The sequence below is a fragment of the Crotalus tigris genome, unplaced genomic scaffold (genome assembly GCF_016545835.1).
Source record: "Crotalus tigris isolate CLP2741 ecotype Arizona unplaced genomic scaffold, ASM1654583v1 scf7180000019427.664434, whole genome shotgun sequence".
NCBI classification, from domain to species: domain Eukaryota; kingdom Metazoa; phylum Chordata; class Lepidosauria; order Squamata; family Viperidae; genus Crotalus; species Crotalus tigris.
The window spans coordinates 383803-407624 of record NW_024097534.1 but is presented as its reverse complement, the minus strand read 5'-3'; the positions used below and the strand labels follow the sequence as shown (position 1 = coordinate 407624).

The following is a 23822-nucleotide window of genomic DNA, read 5'->3' as shown; positions in this document are numbered from 1 at the left end:
TTACTGCTTGACAAGCCAACTACTGTCCCAACACAACCAGGGTATTAATCTTTAACCTTGAAAATATAAACCACATGTTCTGCAGTAGTTGTCAGGAAGACATAGCATCACATTATGAAGGCTTAGAAAACTACTTCTCTATCCACTAGACGTTTCCCAGCAACTTTAAGATCAGTGGGGAATTCTGAGAATAATTAGCTTGCAGTTGCGCCGTCCTCACTTCGAACGGGCACTAAACGTGCTGTTGTAAGTTCGAGGGCTATCTGTAACGAGTCCGAAGGGACCCTGGAGGTAATAGTAGTAGTAGTAGTAGTAGTAGTAGTAGTAGTAGTAGTAGTAGTAGTAGTAATAATAATAATAATAGTAAAGTTGGAAGGGACCTTGGAGGTCATCTAGTCCAACCCCCTGCTCAGGCAGGAAACCCTACACCATTTCGGACAAATGGCTGTCCAGTCTCTTCTTAAAAACTTCCAGTGTTGGACTGCTGTCTTCAGGCACTGCCACGTCCACTATCCAGCCTTTTTTGTCTTTCTTATCGACAATTGTTAAGTCCGGGATGTTATGTTTGTTGCAGGTGCTTGTCTGTTTGAATCCTGAAGTCCCAGAGCAGTTTCATTTTATCATTTTCTATGACTTCTAGTCCAACCCCCTGCTCCGGGCAGGAGACCCTACTACCCCATTCCAGGCAACTGGCTGTCCAGTCTTCTCTCCCAAGCCTCCCGCCGCAGCTTCGGGAGGCCAGTCGTCCCACGGGCTCCTGGCCCTAAGAAGCTCCGAGCTGGGCAGATTGCAAGGGCGGCTTCGGCCGGCAGCCAAGGGAAGGCAGGGGTGGCTGCCCTCCGGGCGGGAGCGCCGCTTGCGCAACCTGCCCGGGCAGGCAGCCTTGCGCGCCGCGTCTTCTCCTTCTCCGCCCAGCTGATCCGCCTTCCCTGCGCGCCGCCGGCTTCGGCTCGGGCGGAGCAGCCCGGCTCCTCCTCTCCTCCTCGGGCTCCAGCTCGCCCGGCCTCCATCCCGCGCCTTCCCCAATCCCGCCGGCCATCCAGCAGCAGCAGCAGTTGCAGCCTCCGCGATCCGAGCAGCCATGGCGGGCCAGGAGGAAGCAGCGGCGGCGGCGGCGGCGACGGAGGGCGCGGAGGCCGGCAGCCCCGGCTTGCTGCTGGAGATCGTCAGCTCCCCGCTGAACCTGAGCCTGCTGGGCCTCTGCCTCTTCCTCCTCTACCAGATCGTGCGCGGGGACCGCCCGAGCGCCCAGCCCGACGGCGAGGAGGAGGCGCCGCCGCTGCCCAAACTCAAGCGCCGCGACTTCACCCTGGCCCAGCTGCGCCCCTTCGACGGGCTGGCCAACCCGCGCATCCTCATGGGCCTCAACGGCAAGGTCTTCGACGTCAGCCGCGGACGGAAGTTCTACGGGCCAGGTGAGGCAAGAGCCCCGCGGAGGCTTCCCCCACCCTTCCCCGGGGACCCCCCCCCTGCCGGGCGACCCCAGCCGCCTAAAGGCCCGGAGGGGAGCCGGGCGCCCCTGGGAGTCCCGGAGGGGTGAGGAGGGGGGGTGTCTGAGATCCGTGGCCCCCAGAAAGGCCCAGAGGGGACCCCCCCAAGTTGCAATCAATCAGCTAGAGAGGACCCCCAACTTGCAATCAGCCAGAAAGGCCCAGAGAGGACCCCCAACTTGCAATCAATCCGCCAGAGAGGACCCCCAACTTGCAATCAGCCAGAAAGGCCCAGAGAGGACCCCCAACTTGCAATCAATCCACCAGAGAGGACCCCCAATTTGCAATCAGATGAAAGGCCCAGAAAGGACCCCCAACTTGCAATCAATCCGCCAGAGAGGACCCCCAACTTGCAATCAGCCAGAAAGGCCCAGAGAGGACCCCCCACGTTGCATCAGATCCTTGGGGTAGGGGGGTTTACGCAAGGCAGAGTTGCAGACTCTAAAGTAGATTCCTTTGGATTTGAGGTCTGCTGTGTTACGTTGGAAGTATTTAGTGCAAGGATCCAGTCTCTTGTTTGGCTTAGTTATCAAATTTCTGCAGGCTCTTCGCAGCTAAGTAACTCTGGGCAGATTAGCAGTAAAAAAAAACATACTGCCAGAAAGAGAGTTAAAATAGAATTAAAAACAGAATTTAAGACCGTTGGACGAGGCGGAGGGAGCACCTTCAAGCCCCCTCGCCCCCTCCAGGGTTGCCTGGCACTCTTAGACCCCCCCACACACACCCAGGCCAATTGGCAGAACCAGATCTGGATGCTGTTCTGGAAGGCCAGAATAGAAAGGGCAAGCTTGGGGGCAACAGCAGAGAAGGCTCCCTTCCTAGATCCTGCTAGTCAAAATTCTTTTAGACAGGATCTGCAACATACTTTCTCTGCTCGATCAGGTGGGATTGGTCAATGTGATTGGCACGAGATGGTTTTCAGATTAGACCAGTGTTTCTCAACCTTGACCATTTTAAGGCATGTGGACTTCAACTCCCAGAATTCCACAGCCAGCAACGCTGGCTGTGGAATTCTGGGAGTTGAAGTCCACATGCCTTAAAATGGTCAAGGTTGAGAAACACTGGATTAGACTTTAAGACCTAATGTAGACTTTGGCACACACTCCTCTTTTTGCTCCCTGCTGTCCGCAAAGGCCATTTTTGTATTCTGAGATTTTCACTGGCCAGCAGCACAGACCTATATGCACATCCAGCCTTGCAGAATTTATTAGCCCGTCCTGCAGGCGCTGATAGCAAAGAATCTGCTCTGTGAAGGTGCCACTTGGAGGTTAAAACTTGGTGTAAATGACTAGTAGAACAATCCAGGCATCGTTTTTTTTTTTTTTTTTTTTGCAGAATCTCTTGAAAAATGTCACTTCCAAGATTAATCTGGTTGGAAATGGACTCAGGTCCTACAAAAGCTTTCCCAATTCGTGGCGCAATAGGGCAAAGGTTACCCCTGCGAAAGTCCAGCAAACTCTTTTGCAGTCTGAAAGGTCCACAGAACTTAAAATCACTTTTCAGTCAATAATCAGGAGGAGTCTCATAGCGTATGCCTTTTAATACAATATATCCGTTGGAAAGTTGGAGAGCTTGTTTGGTTTAGTGGGAAAGGCTTCAGGCTTCAAACTGGGAGACTGGGAGTTCTAGCTCTGCCTTACGCATGAAAACCAGCTGGGTGACTTGGGGACAGTCCCTTTTTCTTAGTCCAGCCCGCCCCACAGTGTTGTTGTTCGAATAGAAACCAATAGAAAAAGAAAACAAATATTAGGTATATTCACTGCCTTGAGTTATTTATAAAAAAAATATTAAAGGCAGGATGCAAATAGATAAATAATAAACTACAAAGTGCAACATGACATGTTGAATTGTGGCTACCGTAGACTAACATACCGTCCTCTTATCAATGTTCAAAACAGTTCATAGCAATTTTTTCCAAATTAACAACTGGGAACTACAGTAAGTCAATTCCAGAGACAGATTTGTTGGAGTTGGTTCTGTTCATTTCTGACTAAGAGCTTTACCATACAACTGTCAACTGAATACACTTCTTTCAGATTAAGCCTTGATGAAATCCAGATTTAGCTGAACCTGGGGTTTCATTTTGCAACACGTCTGAATTCACAAGCTTCAACAGCCTGAAAACCAAAGTGCCAAAGGCTTTGGGTTTGCAAGCCTGCATTTGAGGCCCCGTTGTGACATTTAGGCAGCCAGGAACGCAACCCAAGGGAAGGAGGCCTTGTGTGTGTGAGAGAGAGATCCAAACCAGTTACTCTTGTGTGCCCCATAAAATATTTATGGCTGCCATCCGATCAGCCAGTTGGCTCGGAACGAAGCTGGGTGATCGACAAACCACGGAGACAAAAGCTTTGCTGCCCAGCATGAAATCAGTCAGGCCCAGCGTCTTTTCTTAAGGCATGGCAACCATGTGTGTTGCCTTCAGCCTTTGTGGTTGTGTGAATCAGCACAACGGGGTGGAGTAGTAGGGAGAGATCTCCCTTCCCTGGGAACACGCAACCATGGAAGGTGGAAACCCGGAGAGGAGCATGGATTGTTGCACGGGACTCCGATTAAAAGCATAATTAAATATGTAATTTAGGAAGGGTACATGTAGGAAACAGACTGCTCTGTGCCAGGCACTGGTGCCAAGCCCACCCACCCCCTCCTCTCTCCCTCTCAATTCCACGTCTAACCAGCCAGTCTTGTTCTCCAAGTGGATTATGCCCCAGGTCCTAAGAAGGAGCTCGAAGGGGGGGAGGGGGTGCAAAAATTGCCCTTTGTTTTGTGCCAGCTTCCCTTTCCCCACTCCGCCTTCAGCTGTCCTGGCCTGTGGGAGGAGACAGGCTACGCATTTCACAAGGCCAGGAGTTTGGCCTCAAAGAGGCCACCCACCCATCCACCCACCCCTCCGGTTCTGCCTTCAGAGATTAGTTAAGGAGCAAGAAAACCAGGAAGGTTTGAGAGCTCTTGGCAATCCTTCCGTAGAATTGGCCAAACAGGTTTTGCCTTTTTTCTTCTTGAAGGGAGATGTTTACCAACTGCAAGCTAGTTTGAAGTCTGTTTCTATCACACCTAGTGGGTGCATTCACCGCTTCTGGAGGCAGGTTGTTCCACTGGTTAATTGTTCTGTCAGGAAGTTTCTCCTTAGTTCTAGGTTGCTTCTCTCCTTGATTAGTTTCCACCCGTTGCTTCTTGTCCTCCCTTCAGGCGCCTTGGAGAATAGCTTGACTCCCTCTTCTTTGAGGCAGCCCCTGAGATATTGGAACACTGCTATCATGCCCCCCTCGTCCTTCTCGTCATTAAACTAGACATACCCAATTCTAGTAACCATTCCTTATATGTTTTAGCCTCCAGTCTCCTAATCATCTTTGTTGCTCTTCTTTTGTACTGTAGTTTGCAGTGCTTCTTGATGATCATAATCATGAAGGGCTCGATAGCGGGATTAAAAATGCCAGATCCAGTCTAAACATCTGCCTGATTGTGCGGCGAGCCACATCGAGGGACAATGACCAAGGACGTTGTTGATATCCTAATCTTCCCAAGGCTAAACTTTCTATCCCAAATTTCAGAAACACGTCCTTGGTTCTCTTTCTTGCAACAAATACCATCGCTTTTGAAGTTCTTTTTTTCCCCAATGTTCCTAAAGCCCTGAGAACACCAAATAATAAAATAAAATCCAATTGCACCCCATCTAATTCTCCTTTTTCAACATCACCCAAGGATGGCTAGGTGCTCCCACTTAACTGACTTTGGAACAGAAGTAGCTGGAAAAGCAACCAGCAATGAAATAGTTAACCATTCTCTCTTGTGGTTCTAGAGGTAATTCTTGACTTACAACCACAACTGGGAAATTTATTTGTAAAAGGAAAAGAAAAAAAAGCAATTGTCGCAGGGGAAAAGGTTAGCTAAAGAAAATGTCAGAGTAAAGCAGTTAAAAAACAACAGTCGTTTACTAAATGTACCTGCTATTGCCTGGATGTCAGGCAATAGCAGGTACATTTTGCAGTTGTGCTTCAGGTCCATGTTTTGCAGTTGTGCTTCAGACTCCAAAATAATTCTCTTTCCACCCTGGACACCTGCTTCGCAGCAGTGTCCTTCCGCACATTTATTTAGAGATCTACCCACCTAGGTTGATTAATTTTACTTTGGTCAAAAGCTAGACAGGTATAGGACAGGCTAGGAAGAGCTTCATAAAAATTTCCCTTTAGAAATCTGAATTTTGTGAGGCCCCTTTCTTGAACTATGTCCCAAAAATGCTTGCTAGTTTTTTTCTTGGCTTTCTAATATAAGGGATGTGCCTCTTTTTCTCACTGTTTCTGACTGCAAGAAAAGTCATCTGTCAATTTTGCCTATCTTTCATTCTGGATACCTAGCTCAGCTCAGTTGTGTTATCTTGAGCGGACAGCAGGCAGATAAAGTTTGCAGATTGGAATAAAGTGTTCTGAACATCGGACCTTGCATATTTGCCCCCTTCTTGCTTTAAAAATATAAAAGGGTCTAAAAGAGGGAAGTAACGAAATGTAACACAGTGAAATTTCTGTTCGTTTGGGGTGGGGGGAGAAGGTCAGTAGCTAGAGAACGATTAAACATTTTGACATTTCTGAAACCCAGCAACAATTTATAAGAACCAGTAAAGTTACTGATTTACTTTTATTGTCTAAAGTCTTTGATGGATCAAGCTAAAATTGCAGCCTTTAGAAAAATCTGGCAACTAATTTTTTTTTTTTTAAGTAGGCATTTGCTTTCAAAATGTTGCGCAAAGATTTGGTCTGTTTACCCAAATACTGGAGAATCCCAATTTAACAAGTTTTTGAAAGATGAAATGGTATAGGATTTCCTGCCTAAGTAGGAGTTGGACTAGAAGACCTGCAATGTCTCTTTCAACTGATTCTATTCTATTCTATTCTTCATTTCTTTGTTCTATTCTTCATTTCTTTGTTCTATTTTTCATTTTTTCTATTCTATTTCCTATTCTATTCTATTTTATTCTATTCTATTCTGTTTTATTTCCTCTTCTTTCTTTAGTCTATTCTATTCTTATTCTTATTCTATTTTATTCTATTCTTCATTTCTTTGTTCTATTCTTCATTTTTTCTATTTCCTCTTCTATTTTTTTATTCTATTCTATTCTGTTTTATTTCCTCTTCTTTCTTTATTCTATTCTGTTCTGTTCTATTCTATTCTTATTCTTATTTTTATTCTATTTTATTCTATTTTGTTGGGACATAAATTCCACTGTTCTAAACCTTGGCTGTTCTCTGCAGAGGGACCTTATGGCATCTTTGCTGGGAGAGATGCTTCCCGTGGTCTTGCTACTTTCTGCCTCGATAAAGAAGCTCTGAAAGATGAATACGATGATCTCTCTGACCTGGATGCTTCGCAGAAAGAAACATTGACTGATTGGGAACAGCAGTTTACATGTAAGTATTTCAAATTTCGCCCAGCCCTAAACTGATTCCATGCATCTTTAAGCGCCATTTCCCACAAAGCATTTGTTTTAAGAGGGTCACGGCCAAAACGTAATTGTAAATATGGATCGAAGGTACGCTGAATGGGAATTTGTTAGGGTATGTGGAAATGGCCTTGGGAGATGGAAGAGATGCTCCCTCGGGAATGATCAGATAAGAGATGGAATAACCCACAGTTGCATAATGGGCAGAGAAAGAGACTCAGAGAGAAATCTCCCTTCACTTATCAGGCTGTAAAAAGAGACAGTGAGTGGTTTGTACTTTCAGCCTTGCCAGATTCTATTAAGGCAGTGGTGACGAACCTATGGCACGGGTACCAGAGGCGGCACTCAGAGCCCTCTCTGTGGGCACGCACGCCATCACCCCAGTCCTAGGCCTTCAGCTGGGTTTTATAAAACCTTTTCACTTTAGGCATCCACCGCTATGTGCAAAAAAAAAAAAAAAGGTTCAATCAGTCAATTTCAACTTCTTGCAGGAAAAAAAAGATCTTGCAAAGTTGGAATTGATTGATTGAACTGTTTAGTCCCACCCAGTCTGCCGTTCCTACCACGCCCACCCAATGGGCCACACCCACCCAATGAGCCACACCCACCCAATGGCCACACCTACCCGGCACCCAACGATGCATAAATGGGTTTTGGGTTGCAGTTTGGGCACTCAGTCTCTAAAAGGTTCGCCATCACTGTATTAAGGTAGCCTTACAATAAAATGGGAATAGCTCCTCCGATCATGCTCTCTGTCTGGTCTACTTGGACTGGCTGACAGAATTACTATTTTAACTTTTCCAGACCTGATTCCCCACAAACCATCCGGGTTAGGCGATTGTAGGCACTGAAGTCCAATCAGATTGAGGGAAGTTTTTTCTGTAAATCTTTTTTAGCAATGTAGCCGAAAGAGCTTGCCTAGTAACACAAGAATTCTTGGGTGCTGGGAAATCAATCCTCTATATTCTTTGCAGGCCATCTTAACTTTCCTTTGTGGAATCTAAACTGAATCGGTGGCTTTGGGGCTTTGAAATGGGCAATACTGTGTCCCTTGGGAAGGGTAAAACTTGATCTGAAGTTTGTCAGTATTGGCTGAAATAATAATTCTTACTTCGTGGGTCTTTATTCAGTTAAATATCACTACGTCGGCAAACTGCTGAAGGATGGGGAAGAACCGACGGTTTATTCTGACGAAGAAGAAACGAAAGATGCTAATGACCGCAAGAACGATTAGCAAACGCGACGAGGAGCCATCTGAAGCTACTAACGGTTTCTTTGCTTTTAATTTTTAAGGAACATTTTTATCATATTCCCCTCCCCTTCTATTTTACCCGTTTCTATATCAGCCATTTTTAGAACTACTAGGACTTGCAGTGACATTGGCTGTAATGCTGCACATTTTAATCAACATTCCTAAGTAACTCAGTGCTAACCTTTTTTCAAATCCAAGCTAACCTTTTTTCAAATCCAAGCTACTCCTTGGGCAGTAGAGCAATGAGCAAACCAGTTGGTGGTACGTAAAGGATCCTCACCAGCCAAGCAGTTGCTGTAGGTAGGACTTCCCTTCCATTTAATGGTGCTTTGCAGGATGTCACTGTGAGGACCTATGGAACAGACATTGCAATGCTCTGAAGGTTGGCCCTTGTAGGAGACACCGCTCTGTCCCTCAACCTCCTTCGAATTGATGGTATTCAGAAAGGGTTCCTGTATCTTCCCCAGCCCGTGTCTTTATCATTCCTTTTATAAAAAACCTGTCTTCCACCGATTGCTCATCTCTGTGTATCCTTTGAGCGAGCTTTGTCTGCTGCAGTTTCCTTCACAGGTGCAATTTCTGTGACGGGCTTATATCATTTCATATATTTAGGAAAGTGGAGTCTAGTGTGGCTTTGTTGTCACAGCTACTGTAGGATTGGAAGTGGTTGAAAAGTGCTTTTATATAGATACTTACACCCACCCGATCGGGCCCTAGCTTTGAAGCAAAGTAACCTTCTTTTTAAAAAGATTGTTTTCCTCTTTCTGCTAGGCTAATTCACCCTGGTGCAAATCTAACAAGCAAATTTGGTTTAGCTGCAGTGCGATCTTCGGGGGCCCATTTATAATGGATGGTTAATTGTAAGCTTTAAGATGTTGACAGGATCCTGCTAGCATGTAGGTGTAAGTCCTCGACTTACAATCGTTCTTTTAGTGACTTTCGAAATTACAACAGCCCTGACCTAGGACCGGTCCTCACATTTGTGTCTCCCACAGTATCCCTTGGGTCAAAATTGGGGGGCTTGACAACCATCAGCTATTTAAGATGGTTGCACCAACCCAGGTCATATGTTCCCAATTTGTGACCTTCCCAGCTAGCTTGACAAGCAAAGTCAAGGAAGGGGGGGAGCTTAATGAGCATGTGATTCAGTGACTCATTTAACGACCACCTTGCTTAGCAATGGAAATTCTGTTTGTACATTGAAGACTGCCTGCAAACGGAAGTCCCAGTGGCTGTAGGTTTCCAGCCAGTGTTAATTCCTTGAAATGTTTTTGTGTCTAAGCCACTCACTCCTGCTGGAGGTGGCAAACAAGAGTTAAAATCTATTCTAAACCGTGTTGGTCACCTAAGATTTGAGAAGTGGGAAAATCACATTTAAGAGGAGACGTAGCAGTAACTTGGAGAATCCTGGAATTCTTGCACAATGTTGCATGAGGATTATTCAGCTCTGGGAAAATCGTTGACAGTTTTTAACAACTGCAAAAAGTAAAGCGGCGCTGATTTTAGCGCAGAGAACACACCAAATACCAGAGTAAATTATGGAACTTTTGAGTGACTCTTTGAGTTATTTATAAGGTTTTAAATTTATTTATAAGGTTTTAAATTGGGAGACTAGGGGCCTTGCTGATCTTCCTTGAAAAGGCCGCCAACTTTCCTTGAGTGCAGATAACGATAATAAAATCCAAAATTTCACGATAGGATAATTGATCCACTGCAAGTATTCTATTAATTCTCAGATACATTTTTTTTTTGGGGGGAGGGTGTAGTTTGAGATTCAGTTCATTTTGTGCGGCCACTCACAGTATGAATGGGCTGGATTTAGGAAAGTAAGCAAGGACTATGGAACCAGGGAACATGTTTCCAAGAAGTTATTCCCAAGTTTGTTTCTTTTCCCATCCTTTTTATAGACTCACCATTTTGAGGGGCTCAAACGGTAAGAGATCTGTTCTCCTTGTAAAAAAAAAAAAAAAACATTTCCACAGCAAGCAATAAATATTGTTAACTTTGAAATTCTACCTTTGTAAATGCAAAAGTACGGAATTTAAGATTTTTTGGTTGGTTGGTTGGTTGCCTATCCCCATTTCCCCAAATGTACAACATCCTTACAAGATCTTTCCCTGTTGTTCTTGCTTATTGCCCTAAAGACATTTAACTGGCTGAAATGTTGTGACCTACCTCTAATTTTTTTTTAGGATTTTCTGCTTCTTTCTAAAGTCACCATTCTTGCAGAATTGATGCTGAATGGTTGTGCTTGCTTTGTTTTTAAAGGAGAGGAAATAAAATTCTTCCTAATGTACTTTTCTTTGACTTAATATGAAGGGCAGAACTTAACGCTCCAAAATCACCCAGGAAAGAAAGGTGTTTTATGATGGAATCTCTCCTCCAGAATTGCTTAGAACTGCTGGTGATGTGAAGCTGATTAGGAACCTGATGCCCATTTCAAATTTATGGAAGACACACCACAGCACGCTGCTCAGGGGCACATGTAGCCTTCAAAGGCTGTTTATTTCTTTGGTTTTTAGATTAATAGCCTGCCTTTCATTCAGAAGCTTGCTTAGCAGGCTCTGGACTGACTTGTCAAAGGTTCAAACAGATGGATTTTTGCATTTAATGCAATTAAATTCGCTTGGTTTTGCTCCTTAAATCTCATTTTAGATCGTTGCAATTATGGAAGTAAAGCGAGGGATACAAACAGGCTAAAAGTTCCGTTGTCTTGCAGAACTTTCCCACGTTCGAAGCCATGTTCTTTAACCTCTGTGCAAACCAGGATTTTAAAAAAGTGAAGTGCTCTCTATCCAATGTTTTCATCTCTTTACAACCTGCTCAGGAAATCTGATAAGTCTCCGGAGATGCCATTGTTTATTAGCTGCCTCCAGCTGAGCATTAGATAAGAGGATTGGGGATTCCGATGTGTTTACATAGGTGACACCCCCAAAATCTCCATTTCAAGATAACTGGCAGCAAGGAGGAGAGATTGTGTGAGGGAAGAAAGGCAGCAGGAAAACCACTGGCCAATTTTGCAAACAAAGAGATGGGAAAACTTGGGGGAGACCCAGAAAAACAAAGCTTGGTTGTTTTCTTGCAGACGTTTCATTACCCAGACTTGGTAATATCATCAGCACTGATGTTAACCTATTTTGGGTAATGTCTGCAAGAAAACAACTAAGCTCAGAGAGCACAAGGACCCCACAGTCATCTCTCTCCTCTTCTCCACACACCTCACTTTCTTCTAGCATTGATGATGTTACCTAGTTGGGCCATGAAACACCTGCAAGAAAACAACCCAGCTCAGAGAGCACCAAGGACCTCTCATTTCAACCCTGAGCTATAAATATTCTTCTTTATTGGAACCAGGGAAGACTTCATTTATCCTTTGGCCTTCTGTACTGCTTCAGTTTTCAATATTCTGAATGGTTTACACACACACAATTTGAACCGCAAGTCAGCTCCGATGCGATGCCAGGGAGACAGCAAGGTCTTCAAGCTTCTTCAAAGCCCTTTTAGAACATAAAGCACTCTATTTGGGCCTGGTGGTGTTTCAAGCCTGATGGAGTAGCCGCCACATGGATCGCTGTCATTTGTATTCCCCATAAAAAGATGTTCTTACCTTAACTTTAGCTTGTAAACAGTTGGGCACACTTCTAAATATAGACCTGGACTCAAGCTACTGGCCATTTTCTCATAGGTTCGGAGGCATTCTTGAAAATAAAGGTGCTACGATATAAGACAGGCTAGCTGGACTTCCAGCTCCCGGAATTCCCAGCCACCAGATGGTGTTTCTCCAATGCAAAAAGCTCTTCCAGCTTTCCCCAACCTAGAAGCCCCACAAAATGGGTAAATCTTAATTCCCAGAATCCTCCACGATGGTCATGTTGGCTGGAGAATTCTGGAAACTGAAGGATGGCTAGGTTGAGGAAAAGTGGTCCGCCAAGAATTTTTGTGGATCCTCCTGTCTTTTTGGGGTGGAAGAAAGGAACAGCTTATCTAAAATATCAAGTGAAAAATTACACATTTTATTCCTTGGACTGCCTAGCCCAGAGGTAGGCAACCTTGGCTCTTTTATGATTCGTGGACTTCAACTCCCAGAATTCTTGAGCCAGCATGGCTTAGCATGGAAACCTCTCCCTTTCCCCTCAGCATGGCTGGCTCAGGAATTCTGGGAGCTGAAGTCCACGAGTCATAAAAGAGCCATGGTTGCCTACCCTTGGCCTAGCCTTTTGGTTATGATGCCTGGTCCAATAAATCATGATCTCCTTTTCCAGAATTTGGAGATCACAGGCATGTTATAAAGCTGCATTCTCCCCAGGTGTCTCAGGCTTACGGTTACAAAACTGTTCGGTGATTTTCCAGTGAAGGAAGCAAGCATTTTTAAAAGCGAGCGCAAAGATTTTATTCAAAAGGAGTATGCACATCTGCAAATCAGTTCCAAGCAAAGACGAAAAAGAGAAAGACTCGAAACGGGAAATGGAAATTGCATCTGCAATGAAAACAAACATCACCGTAGTCCCGGAAGGATGTTCCTATAAAACAACTTTATTCACAGCTAACTTTTCAATTGGATCCAGAGGGTTAAGAAACAATGCAAGTACAAAAGGTTGTTTATAGAGAAAAATACTATTCACTCACCCGCTCAGGAAATGCATGCCTGTCCCTCACCAAAGCAAAGAAAGATTATAGCTTCAGAGTGTAAAGTTGGACTTTCAAAGAGCTGAAAGAAAACCAGCACCTTTGACCAGCGTGACACACAAACAGCCTTAAGCACAGAACAAATTCCTGCGTACTTTGGTTCGTCACTACTTTTATTGGAGCCAAGTTTAACAAAACGTGGACGGTATGCTAGCTAAGTCATATCACGTAGAAGTACCATGACATGGAATAAATAAATCACGTTCATGTGAAGCGGGAACTGGAACAAAAATGTCTTGTTCTCCCCTCTGCATAGAATTCTTCTCTAAGAAATTGTGGTTTTTCCAGTCCAGGGTGAGACCATTTCACCGGCACCCTCAGAACTGCCAAATCACTAAATTTGGTGACGGCAATTTAAAAGGGGTCCTTTTAAGCTGGCATTTTTCACCAGTTCTGTGTTTATTTCAAGCAACTAACACCACCCTGGAGGCTTTGTTTTGCTAATGGGATTCCCAAACATCAACAAACCAACTTTTGTTCAACTGAGGGGCAAAGAAGGTCTCCGTGAAAAGCCTATGTTGAGTCTGGGGAGTGGGGGGAGCTTCCACTTCACCAAAGAAACACACACACACACCCCAGATACCCACCGTGGTTCTGCAAAGTCACTAAATCAACAACGGACCAACAAAGCAAGGGAAGGCCCACACTGGAGTCCTCGAGAGGTAATTTCCTGGAGCTGAAAAGTGATGGTCAGCTCTACCTATTTCAATTGTAAACCCGACTTTCTGGGGCACAGTATGTTAAATCAGGATTAAAGCGGATGCAATGAAGAAGATTTGCAAGATGATCTCTTGATGTGTTTTTCAAAACAGAAACGTGCTCAGAGAGGGAGTGGGAAGGGATTGAATGGATGGAAGGTGCAAGGTGGAGACATTAGGTAGATGTAATGCTTTCCCAGGCTCTGCCAATTTCAGCCCCTCCCTCCAAAGATGCTGCTCTAGTCCAGTACATGGGGGGGGGGGAGAGGGTGTTCATTCATCCTATCAGCATTTCTTCTGCCATCCAGGATCTCATGGCCATTTCGGGGGATTATTTAGATCAGCAATGCAGGGAGACTTAGGTGGAACCTTGCCACTTCTGAAGATAATCTAACTCCATGGGACTAAGAGCTTTCTCACCTCAAAAAAAATGAAGGAGTCAACGCAAGGCTTTGTTTTCGGCCGAATAATGTGAGACAACAGCAGGCTGAAAAACTGGGTATCCGTTGCTTACCCAGTTTTCCAAAAAGGGAGCAGGAAATGGTGGAGATCAGACATTCTTTACCCTGTGCGATCCTGGATAAAGCTGTGTTTTTTTTTCTATCATCCCATATTTTTTTTCTGTCATTAAATTATAAACATCTTCCTTCTCTGCCTACTGCAAATATGGTGTTTGCTCTCTCCTGCCCGTTTCCTTTCTGACAATAACAGAGAGACCCTCGGCCTTTGAATTTTAGGACTTGGAAAGATTTCTTGAGCTACTGGGTGACCACATGTTGACTTCACTAATTGTACAGAAAAGTGGTCCCTCTCTATACAGACACCGGATCCAGGAATTGACATTTGCCACCTGTTTTTATGAAGCTAAGAGTGTTTCACCATGCTGCTCTTTCTTTTCCAGCATGCAGAAGAGACCCAGCATCCCCCAAAACTAAATCACAAACATACACACACACGCACGCATACATACCCCAACCAGCCGAAGTCAATATTATCAAAGTTCAAGGTCTACAGTGAAGCCCTTGAGAGGGGTTATATAAAATGACCTCATATGAACTTGTACTGGGATGGTTCCGAGGTCCCCCCGCCCCCATCCATCGGAAATCAACCCAAGTAGCATCCTCCCCCAAAGTCCAAGCATAGGCTGAACTGAATTATTTCAACAGGAAGCAAAGGACATCCTCCAGAAACCATTTCCAGCTTTTTCTGAAAAGGGAGGACCCTGCAAAGCAGGGGAGAAAGGCAAGGAACTCAAAAGAGTTGAGGACACTCTTGTTGCGGGAGCTGCTAGCCCCTTCTAGAGGCGCTATCAAAGTTGACCGCTTTATCTACCAAGTTCTTTGGATGCCACCACCTTCCTCTATCTACACATCCCACCGTTTCTACGCCACCCCTGAGCTGCCCCTCTTTTATCACCTTTCCACCAGGCGCCTGGAAAGTCTCTGCCGGTCTTCTGCTTTGTGCCTTCTCTCACCCACGTCCACGTTCCCCTTACCCGTCACCTGGTGAGCTTCCTCGGGTAGCTGAGAGGCGCTCAGGTGGACAAGGTCTTTGATCTCCACCCCTCCTTCCAAAGCCCGGAGAGTCTTACATTTCATTTTATGATGGATGAACTTGCTACATTTCCTCTGGATTTTGCGGAAGGCGTCCAGCTCTCCGCAGTGGTTGGTTTGGAGGAGCTGAGCTTCCTCATCCAGGAAGGAGCTATCGGACAGCCTTTCCCTCTTCTTCTTCTTCTTCTTCTGGCTGCTGAGGTCTCTCTCCTCTTCGCTAGACGACCACTGGATCTTCGGCTCTTTGCACCAGAGTTTGCTGCTGGATCTCTTGAAGCTCGTCTTCGCCCTCGGCCCGGAATCGCAGAAGCTGCGTCCACCACGGTTCCCCTCTTGGTCCTCCCCGCCAACGTTCTGGATGCGTATCAAGAGTTCTTTGGCCTTGTGCTGGTGGAGAGGCCGCGTCTTGCAGCTGACTGGGTAGCTGCCGTTTCTTTGCTCCGATGGGTTCCAGGGCTCGTTAAGCGCCTCGCTAAAATATTCCGAATCGCTGCTGATCTCTTCCAGCAGGTCTTTCAGTTTAGACATGCTGGCTGACGACCTCACGGCCGGTTCAGGAGTCTCTTCTTGGGACGTGTTTTTGTGAGCAATATTGTTGCTTCCTGGGAGGGGGCTACGCAACCTGTCCGGTGGGGAGCCATCGCTCTCCTCCTCCTCCTCTTCCTCCTCCTCCAGGGAATCCTCCCATTCTCCCTGGCAACATTTGCTGAACTCTTGAGGACACGCCTGGTCTTCCGGCGTGATGAGGTCTGCAGGCTCAGACCTTACGTCAGTTACTTCCCAGGGGTCCTCTTCATCATTGTCGGCCACCTGAGGGTCGTATTCAGGGAGATCTGACCCTAAGCTCTCTTCCGTCCAACAGTCTTCATCTCTGCTCTGCAATTTGACCCGGAAGCCGTCTTCGTAACAGGACACCACCCTGTGCCACCAAGATGCATCCGACGGGCTTTTTGCGCTGGGACAGATGCGTGCGTATCGGGGGGTTTGGTAGTAGTTCAGTAAATAATGGATGAATTCCTCTGTTTCGTAAACCTTTTGCTTTTTAGCCTTGGCTGCCTCAGGAGCATCTGCGAAGGGCCCCAGGTTGGGTCTCAGGTAATCCCACCTGTAGGGGGGCGACCCGTTCGCTTGGCAGTCCTGAGTGACTGTCACCTGCAGCAAGCCCGTGGCACGAAAGGGGTTGGCGCTGTTCTCCGTTAAGTGGCTGGTGACTGCCCTAGCAGCGGGTCCGTTGGAAAGAGCTCTCCCGAAGGGAGAAGGGGATGGAGGCAAGTCTTCAGCCAGGAATTGTTCTTCGTTTTCTTTTTTGATCGCGACATGTTCGAGCAGGGCGGAGGGACAGGCCGGCTGGCTCTCATCCTCCACTTCTTGACGCTCAAGGCAAGGCACATCTGTCTCCTCCTTGTGCGCATCCTCTACGGGAAGGGTGGAGGAAGTCTTCTCTCCTTCAGGTTGAGGCTCCAGCAGACAGGCCTCCATTTGCCCGGAGGACAGGACAAAATTCTTCAACAGAAACAGAAAGACAAACAGGATTACTGCACCACAAAGCAGAGACAATTCAGCGCAGTTTAACAATGAAGATCTCTCACGTGTAATTTGGGTTTTGTCCACCTTGGTTACAGGGGGAACATCCACATCTTCTCAACTGCAACCATCATTGGGCACTATGAGGAATTGGGTCAATTTTAATGGTGCTCAACCCAATGAAATGGGGGTGGTGGTGGTTTTATTTGGAACTAGACAACAACTAGACTGGTTGGATCATTGTTTCAGAGAGAGCTCCTTATGCCTTCAACAATGGCAGAGCTTCTAATGTACTTGGTAAGGTCTTAAAAAATGCCAGGGGATGCTTAGAGGTGTATCTGCCTTGAAAGTAAGCCCTGTGGAATTGTAGAGCACAATTAAACATCAGGAGATGACCACAGGAAATGCTTTATGATATTCTCATTGTGGTCATAAAATGCATTACGGTAATGTTAATGTCATAAAATGTTTTGTGAAATCTGCCATGTTTCAGTTCCACGGTTTTGCCTCCCTTTCGCCCAGCTAAAGGTTACAGACACGAGAGCTTTAATAGTATATAGATAATGTCCTAATACAGCTTATTCCTTCACCCCCTTTCCAGTGGGAAAGATACAAATGCAATGTCTGTCTCTCTCTCTCTCTCTCTCTCTCTCTCCAATACTTTTAGCAAAATCCAAATTACCATGTTGGAGGAAACACATTCTTTTGATTGAATCGGCGGGTTTGATTCGATTTCTGTAGCCACCCAACTCAACCCTGGGCGGCTTGCAATTCTAAGATTATAAGACAATTAAACACAATTTAAGAAACAGCAGGAGCACATTTCATTGATATATGTACACCCAACAACGTTTTATGGCTAAATTACTTAAAAATAAAGAAGAACTGGAAAGATAAATAACCCTTTTGGAATATGCGTTCCCCAATATTCTTACTTTTATTTGGCTTAGCAGCACTGTGAGGAGTCTGATTGATTCCACCCTTCTCTGAGCTAGGAGATATTTTCTCTCCTCCCATTCAGGCAGGTCTGCGGCGTTCACTTCTTCTGCAGCTGTCACTTTCAGATGCTTTCTGGGGTGTTTCTCCTCTCGGTCCATCCGCCTTTTTCCCCGTCTCTTGATCTTAGCCCTCCTCCTTCCTTCTCCGCCTTTTTTCTCGTCGTCATCTCGTCTTTTTCTAGGCAGTTAGCAATAACGGAACCTTTTAGAGGAACATGCGTATCTTGTGCACGTGTTTCAGGTTGTTGAGCGTAAAACGAGCCCTGTTGTGAAATCTAATTGCTACAGGGTGTACAAAATGAAAAGCCTCTTCGAAATGGGAGGCTAACACCTTGCGGATTTCCAAGGAGACATAAAATAAGCTGGAGGAAATTAGAGCTGCTCTGTAGAAAGAGCTGACATTCCTACAAATACTCAGATATTAGTAGTTACACATCGAGGCCCTGCTGACATTCCCAGTTAAAGCTTTAATCTTTTCCAAGGGCATTTGAATTTACATTCTGTGTGGGATCCTTTTTTAAAAAAAAAAATTCAGCATACATATAAGTCCTATCTCTCCCACTCACAGGTCACACTGCTCCTTTTTCTGTTATCTTAACTATCTCTAATCTGACTCCTTGTCTCCAGGATGACTGCCTCGCCCCAGAGAACCAGTATTTTAAGGGCCACTGGCCTTGTAAACAGCTGAACTTTTAAAAGCAGAGATTGTGAATAACGCACTCCCTCTGCTTTGTGTTACAGCTCCCATGAACCCTGGCTGTTCAAAGAATTTGAGGGATGCCCTTGAGAACATCTACAGTAGAGGCTCTGAGGTTGCTTATCACATTTTTAGGGGAACAGTGGGGGCAGAAACAAAGCTCACAGTAAGTCTAATCAACTTGCAGAAGGATAAGTCATCTGTCATCACAAATGTGGCAGCAATTTCTCCCCCCCAAAAGAAATCTGTGTGTTCAAAAGAGATAGCTGGCTGCATCTGGGTAAGTTTCACAGGTCTGTTGTCTCTTTTAAGTGATGGCTGCAGATGTTCCTTCTACATCTGTGGCATGAAGAAAGATCAGGTTATTTTGAAGGTCTGTGGTTTCCACTGCTGTTCTGAGCCTCCCTTGCAATCAAGAGATACAGCAGACTAACACAGTCAGTCCTTGACTTATGACGACAATTACAGAACAACAGAGTAATAGAGTTGGAAGGGACCTTGGAGGCCATCCAGTCCAACCCCCTGCTCAGGCAGGAAACCCTATACCATTTCGGACAAATGGCTGTCCAGTCTCTTCTTAAAAACTTCCAGAGTTGGAGCATTCACAACTTCTGGAGGCAGGTTGTTCCACTGGTTAATTGTTCTGACTGTCAGGAAATTTCTCCTTAGTTCTAGGTTGCTTCTCTCCTTGATTGGGAGAGAATTGGGACCAGAATGTCCACAGCTAAACAAGGTGATTGTTGAATCACGGCCAATGTTACAACGTTTTGCCACAGTGGTTAAGCAAATACATCATACTGATATATTTATTTATTTTTGTTTATTTTCACACTTCTTAACCAACCATCTCCCGCATATTCTCCTTGTGTTCCTTTTTCCTATTTGTTCTATTATTTTACTTTTGTTTACACTCCTTTCATTTTCTTCCTTAGAAGCTCCTTAGGGTAGCCGCAAGGTGAGACAAGCGGCAAATAAATTGAATAAATATTCTTTTTTTTTCCCCAAGCTTGGGAGACACTATTTAAATCTGTTGTAATTTGGTACAAAGCTAGAACGCTAAGCAATCCCACGGCCTCCTTCAGCCACTAGGAATAAAAGGCCTCCATTTTATATACAATCGCTGAACGGTTTGAAGGATGGGGATATAAACGTAAGCCCTGCGTTTGTCGAGAGAGTCACAAAGCTATTTTGGTCTGTAACATAACAACTTTTGTTCCAAACCCAATGGAGTGGGTGGAACCCTCCCTGCAGAATTAAAAAAAAAAAAAAAACTAACAGTGCTCAGGTGTACTTATGTCTACAGAACCCACTGGGAGAGGCAAAGCAGACTGAGAAAACAAGCAGTACTATAAACTTACAAGTAGATGTAACAGTCAACACTGGATCTTGAAACTGCAGTTTTTAATAATAATAATAATTTTATTTCAGGCTAGATATACTTCTGCCTTAAGATAATGGCAGCAACTGAAAAAGCGAACTACAAGTGAAGCCATTGGTGATTATATCTATAATGTTGGATTGCAACCAATTTGCAAACCACCTCTCAATTATTACAGACTTTGTAATCTACTATTCGGGCATAAACCACTGGTCTATGTACTCAACACGGCCATGGAGGAGTTGACTAGCAGAATTGACTTTTGTTCTGACTAAGGTATGTTTGGTTGCAACATCTGCCAGACGTCATATGAAGTTCAAAGTAAAAGAAATATTAGTGCAGCATGCACGAGATGGCACTCTTCACTCAACTTTCATATGTTCAGGTGCAAACTCTCATGATAAATAATGTACTGTACGTGGGATGGCGTGGAAAACATTTGCTGAAATCTCAGGAGACAAGTAGGCGTGGCAGTTAAGATTTCCAGGAATCAGGGACCTGTTTTTATTGAATTCATCAACTGTCTCTTTGCTAGCCAACCCAACATAAATGATGGGAAAGTAGGACAACGTAGACATTACCGGTAGCCCTCAACGTATGATCATAACGGGGCCCGGAATTTCTGTCGCTAAGCAAGGTGCTTGTTAAGCGAGTCACTTCTAACTTTACGATCCGTTGTTCACTGAATCAGGTGGGCGGGCGTTAAGCACATGGGATCACGTGACTCCGGGATATGCCGCAACCGTCACCGTAAATGCATGCTGGTTGCCCAGCACCCAAGTTGCCATCCTGTGGCCAAGGGGATGCAGCAATGGCGGTTAAGCATGAGGACTGGGCCTAAGTCACATTTTTCGGAGTCACTGCAACTTCAAATAGTCGCTAAACAAATAGTTGTAAGCCAAGGATTCTCAGTCTAAAAATAGCAGGAGAGCTCTCTCTCTCTCTCTCTCTCTCACACACACACACACACACACACACACACACCAAAAAACCAAAATTCAGTGTTCTTGGTCCACAGTTTCAAAGGCATGGATGCAAAAATGTGATTTAGTCCTTTTTTTTAACCTGTTACTCGTTTCAGTCGGAGCCCACACGGCAACGCGCACACACGCGTGTCTTTGCCCTCCTGATAAAGAACGATCAGCGTTAATTATTCCTGTTAATAATTAAAGCGAAGGAGTTAAGTGCCTCACCTTTCAGTCCCTTTTCTCCCTCTGTTCTCCTCTCTCTTTCTCTCTCGTTCTAGACCTTGCAGAGTTAATCTCTCTAGCGTTCTCTGCTTTATAGCGTTCTCACTGAAATGACTAGTGGTGTCAGAGGTCACCTGTGTCAAAACAGCAACGACAAAGCGCATGGCTCATTCAAATGGACCACTCTTGTTTCTTTGATTGATACGCGGCCTTTCCATCCCAGTTATTTTATTTTTTTTTAAATGGCTTGTTGTTCATAGGCAAAGAAGTTACACTCCAGAACGAAATATGGAAAACGTAGGGCGTTACTGGACCTTTTAAAGCACACGTAGTCCTCGAGTTATCACCATCCTGGTACCTGCCCTTCACAGTCATAACTCGGGACGGTCTTAAATTAGGTCACCCACCAACCCAATGACCGTTTCTGCAGCTGTCGTGAAGTGGACGCGCTGCAGTGCGTGAAGCAAGCCCCTGCTTTGCGACGGGCGCAGTTTTGCTGAAAATTGGAAGGAAATCCCCGTTTTTGGCAAAACAGTTGCAAAACGCAGTTGTACAACTAGACACTGCGACACAACTGCAGCACAGTTGGCTGAACACTTGAAATGTGGTCACATGAACATGGGAAGGGGAAACTCCCAACCATCGGAACTTCGAATCCAACCGTAGGTACCTCCGGGGAGGTTGGTTGTGACTTCGGTCACCTAAGCGACCTGTCGTAACTTGAGGACTACCTGTAAATTCAAGGAATCAGCAGAATCGGTTTCAGAACCACATTCTGGACGGCTGCCGAGACTCCTCCCAAGAAAATTGCAGCCAAAGGACAGGTAGTCCTCGACTTACGACACAGAGCCCCAAATTTCTGTCGCTAAGCGAGTCATTTGTGAAATGTTTCCCCCCCCATTTTACGAACTTTCTTGCCACAGTTGTTAAATGAATCACAGCAAGTGTTTCAATTAGTAACACGGTTGTTAAGAGAATCTGGGTTCCGCATGGACTTTGCTGGTCAGAAGGCCAGCAAAAAGACCCCCGGGAGACACGGCGACATTTGGGTCACGTGACCTTGGGGATGCCACAACAGTCGTTAAGTGTGGGGAAATGGTCATATGTCACTTTTTTCCAATGACGTAACTTTGAACGGTCACTAAAGGAACTACCTGTATGTAGAAGCATGAGAGGAACGTGACGCCCTCGCAAAGACTGATTTATCGGGGCGCGGAGTTTTATGAAAAAGAGCCCCACAACAGATAGGAAACGGAGCTGATCAGCGTGCTCAGATCTACCAATCCATCCATCCATCTTTCTGGCCCGTGAGGTTTGGGTCTCTTTTTGCAACCCTGGCTTAAGAGAGGGTTCCCACGAGCGCAGGACGCCTTACCTTGATGTTACACGCCAGAGCCTTGCCGTCTTCCCCCTTGAACATCAGCTTCATGCCCTTGAGTGTCTCCACGGCCCTGGCAAACGACTTGGACTCTTGATATTGGACAAAGGCTTCAAAGGACCGCAGGCCCCGGAAAATTAAATTGTTCCTGCTTCTTCCCACTGTTTCCTCCCGGTAGGGATCCAGCATGGGGATGTCCACGTTCTTGATCTTCCCGAACGTTCCAAAGACTGTCCTCAAGATGTCCTCGTTGGGGGTCTCGCTCTCCGAGCCTTTCAGGGCAAACCACTTGCACGGCAGGCCTTCCAGATGGAGGCAGTCCAGGAGCACCTGGCTCTGCTCCTCCTCCTCCTTCTCCTTCTCCTCCTCCGGTTTCTGGCTCTTCACGTTGGGCTCTGATTCCTGAGAAGGTGGGCCATCCGGAGGGGCTTCCGTAGCGACCACCTGCAAGTCTTCCTTGAAGCCGTTCAGCTTGATCAGCTTGCCATGGAGCTTCTCCTTCAGGCTGGTGACCAATCGCTTGCTTTCCGCCTCTCCTTCGAATCGGATGAAGCCCTTGGTGCTCTTCGACACCTTCACGCTGGTGAACTGGTCTGGGCAGATCATGTTCTTCAGCTTGTCCATCACCTCCCACTTGGAGAAGGCCCGGGTAGCTCCAGTGTGTTCCGGAAGCACCACGCTGATTGTCAGTTTCGCAACGGGCTTCAGGTAAAGCTGCTGAGAGGCACACAGCTCCACTGCTTCTGAGGGGTCGCAGACCAGGGTGACTGTCATGGTGCCCAAATATCCTTCGGAAAAACAATTCAAAGGCAAGTTATGTGCACCAAACGACACTCTCACTTCTGGCAAAAGTGACTTTGGGCCTTCCAACAATCTCCCACTGGGTTGGACCAGGGGTAGGCAACCTTGGCTCTTTTATGACTCGTGGACTTCAACTTCCAGAATTCCTGAGCCAGAATGGGGGAACTATGCCCCCCTTCATGTCTTATGAACTTCAACTCCTAGAATTCCTGAGCCAGCATGGCTTAGCTTGGAAACCTCTCCCTGTCCCCTCAGCATGACTGGCTCAGGAATTCTGGGAATTGAAGTCCACGAGTCATAAAAGAGCCAAGGCTGCCTACCCCTGGGTCGAACCTATTTTATTTAAGGAAGTAGAAACAGTCTTATATCTGAGTTTGTTCTGATGTAGGAGGACATTTGTAGCTGAGAATTGAAAGGGGAGGTCCTTGGGGCTCTCTAAATAAGATTGTTTTCTTGCAGACGTTTCATCACCAAGACAGGTAACATCATCAGTGCTGGTATCTTAGTCTACCATTGATGACGTTACCTAGTTTGGTAATGAAATGTCTGTAAGACACAACCAAGCTCAGAGAACACCAAGCACTTCACTGAGTTTGTTGTGGTAGCCTAACTGGTTTTTAATAAATTGTTATTCGGGTGACCTCATTAATCCAATTTAAATTTGCATCCTTGTTCATTGCAGTATCACAGTACCTACTTATTTAAAACTAAATGCAGTCATATTGCTTTTACTTTATTAGAACAAG

At 45.6% G+C, this 23822-nt stretch overlaps 2 protein-coding genes across 7 annotated transcripts in view; one reads left to right on the top strand and one right to left on the bottom strand.

Moving 5' to 3' along the window:
- The first annotated feature begins 922 nt into the window (after window positions 1-922).
- On the top strand, window positions 923-10144 carry PGRMC1 (progesterone receptor membrane component 1). The gene is made up of 3 exons (XM_039362369.1): window positions 923-1415; window positions 6734-6889; window positions 8052-10144. The coding sequence occupies exons 1-3, from the start codon at window positions 1082-1084 to the stop codon at window positions 8153-8155; spliced, it is 594 nt and encodes a 197-aa protein (XP_039218303.1). The 5' UTR covers window positions 923-1081; the 3' UTR covers window positions 8156-10144.
- LOC120316600 (A-kinase anchor protein 17B) overlaps window positions 10122-23822 on the bottom strand; it is a 19883-nt gene continuing 6182 nt past the window's right edge. For all 6 annotated transcript variants that reach the window (XM_039362363.1, XM_039362364.1, XM_039362365.1 and 3 more), the window contains 4 exons: window positions 22273-23063; window positions 20901-21031; window positions 17570-17810; window positions 10122-16613 (listed from right to left, as the gene is read on the bottom strand). In XM_039362363.1, coding sequence (XP_039218297.1) covers window positions 14970-16613; window positions 17570-17810; window positions 20901-21031; window positions 22273-23049 — 2793 coding nt within the window. In that variant the 5' untranslated portion in view covers window positions 23050-23063 and the 3' untranslated portion in view covers window positions 10122-14969. The remainder of the gene's footprint in view (window positions 16614-17569; window positions 17811-20900; window positions 21032-22272; window positions 23064-23822) is intronic.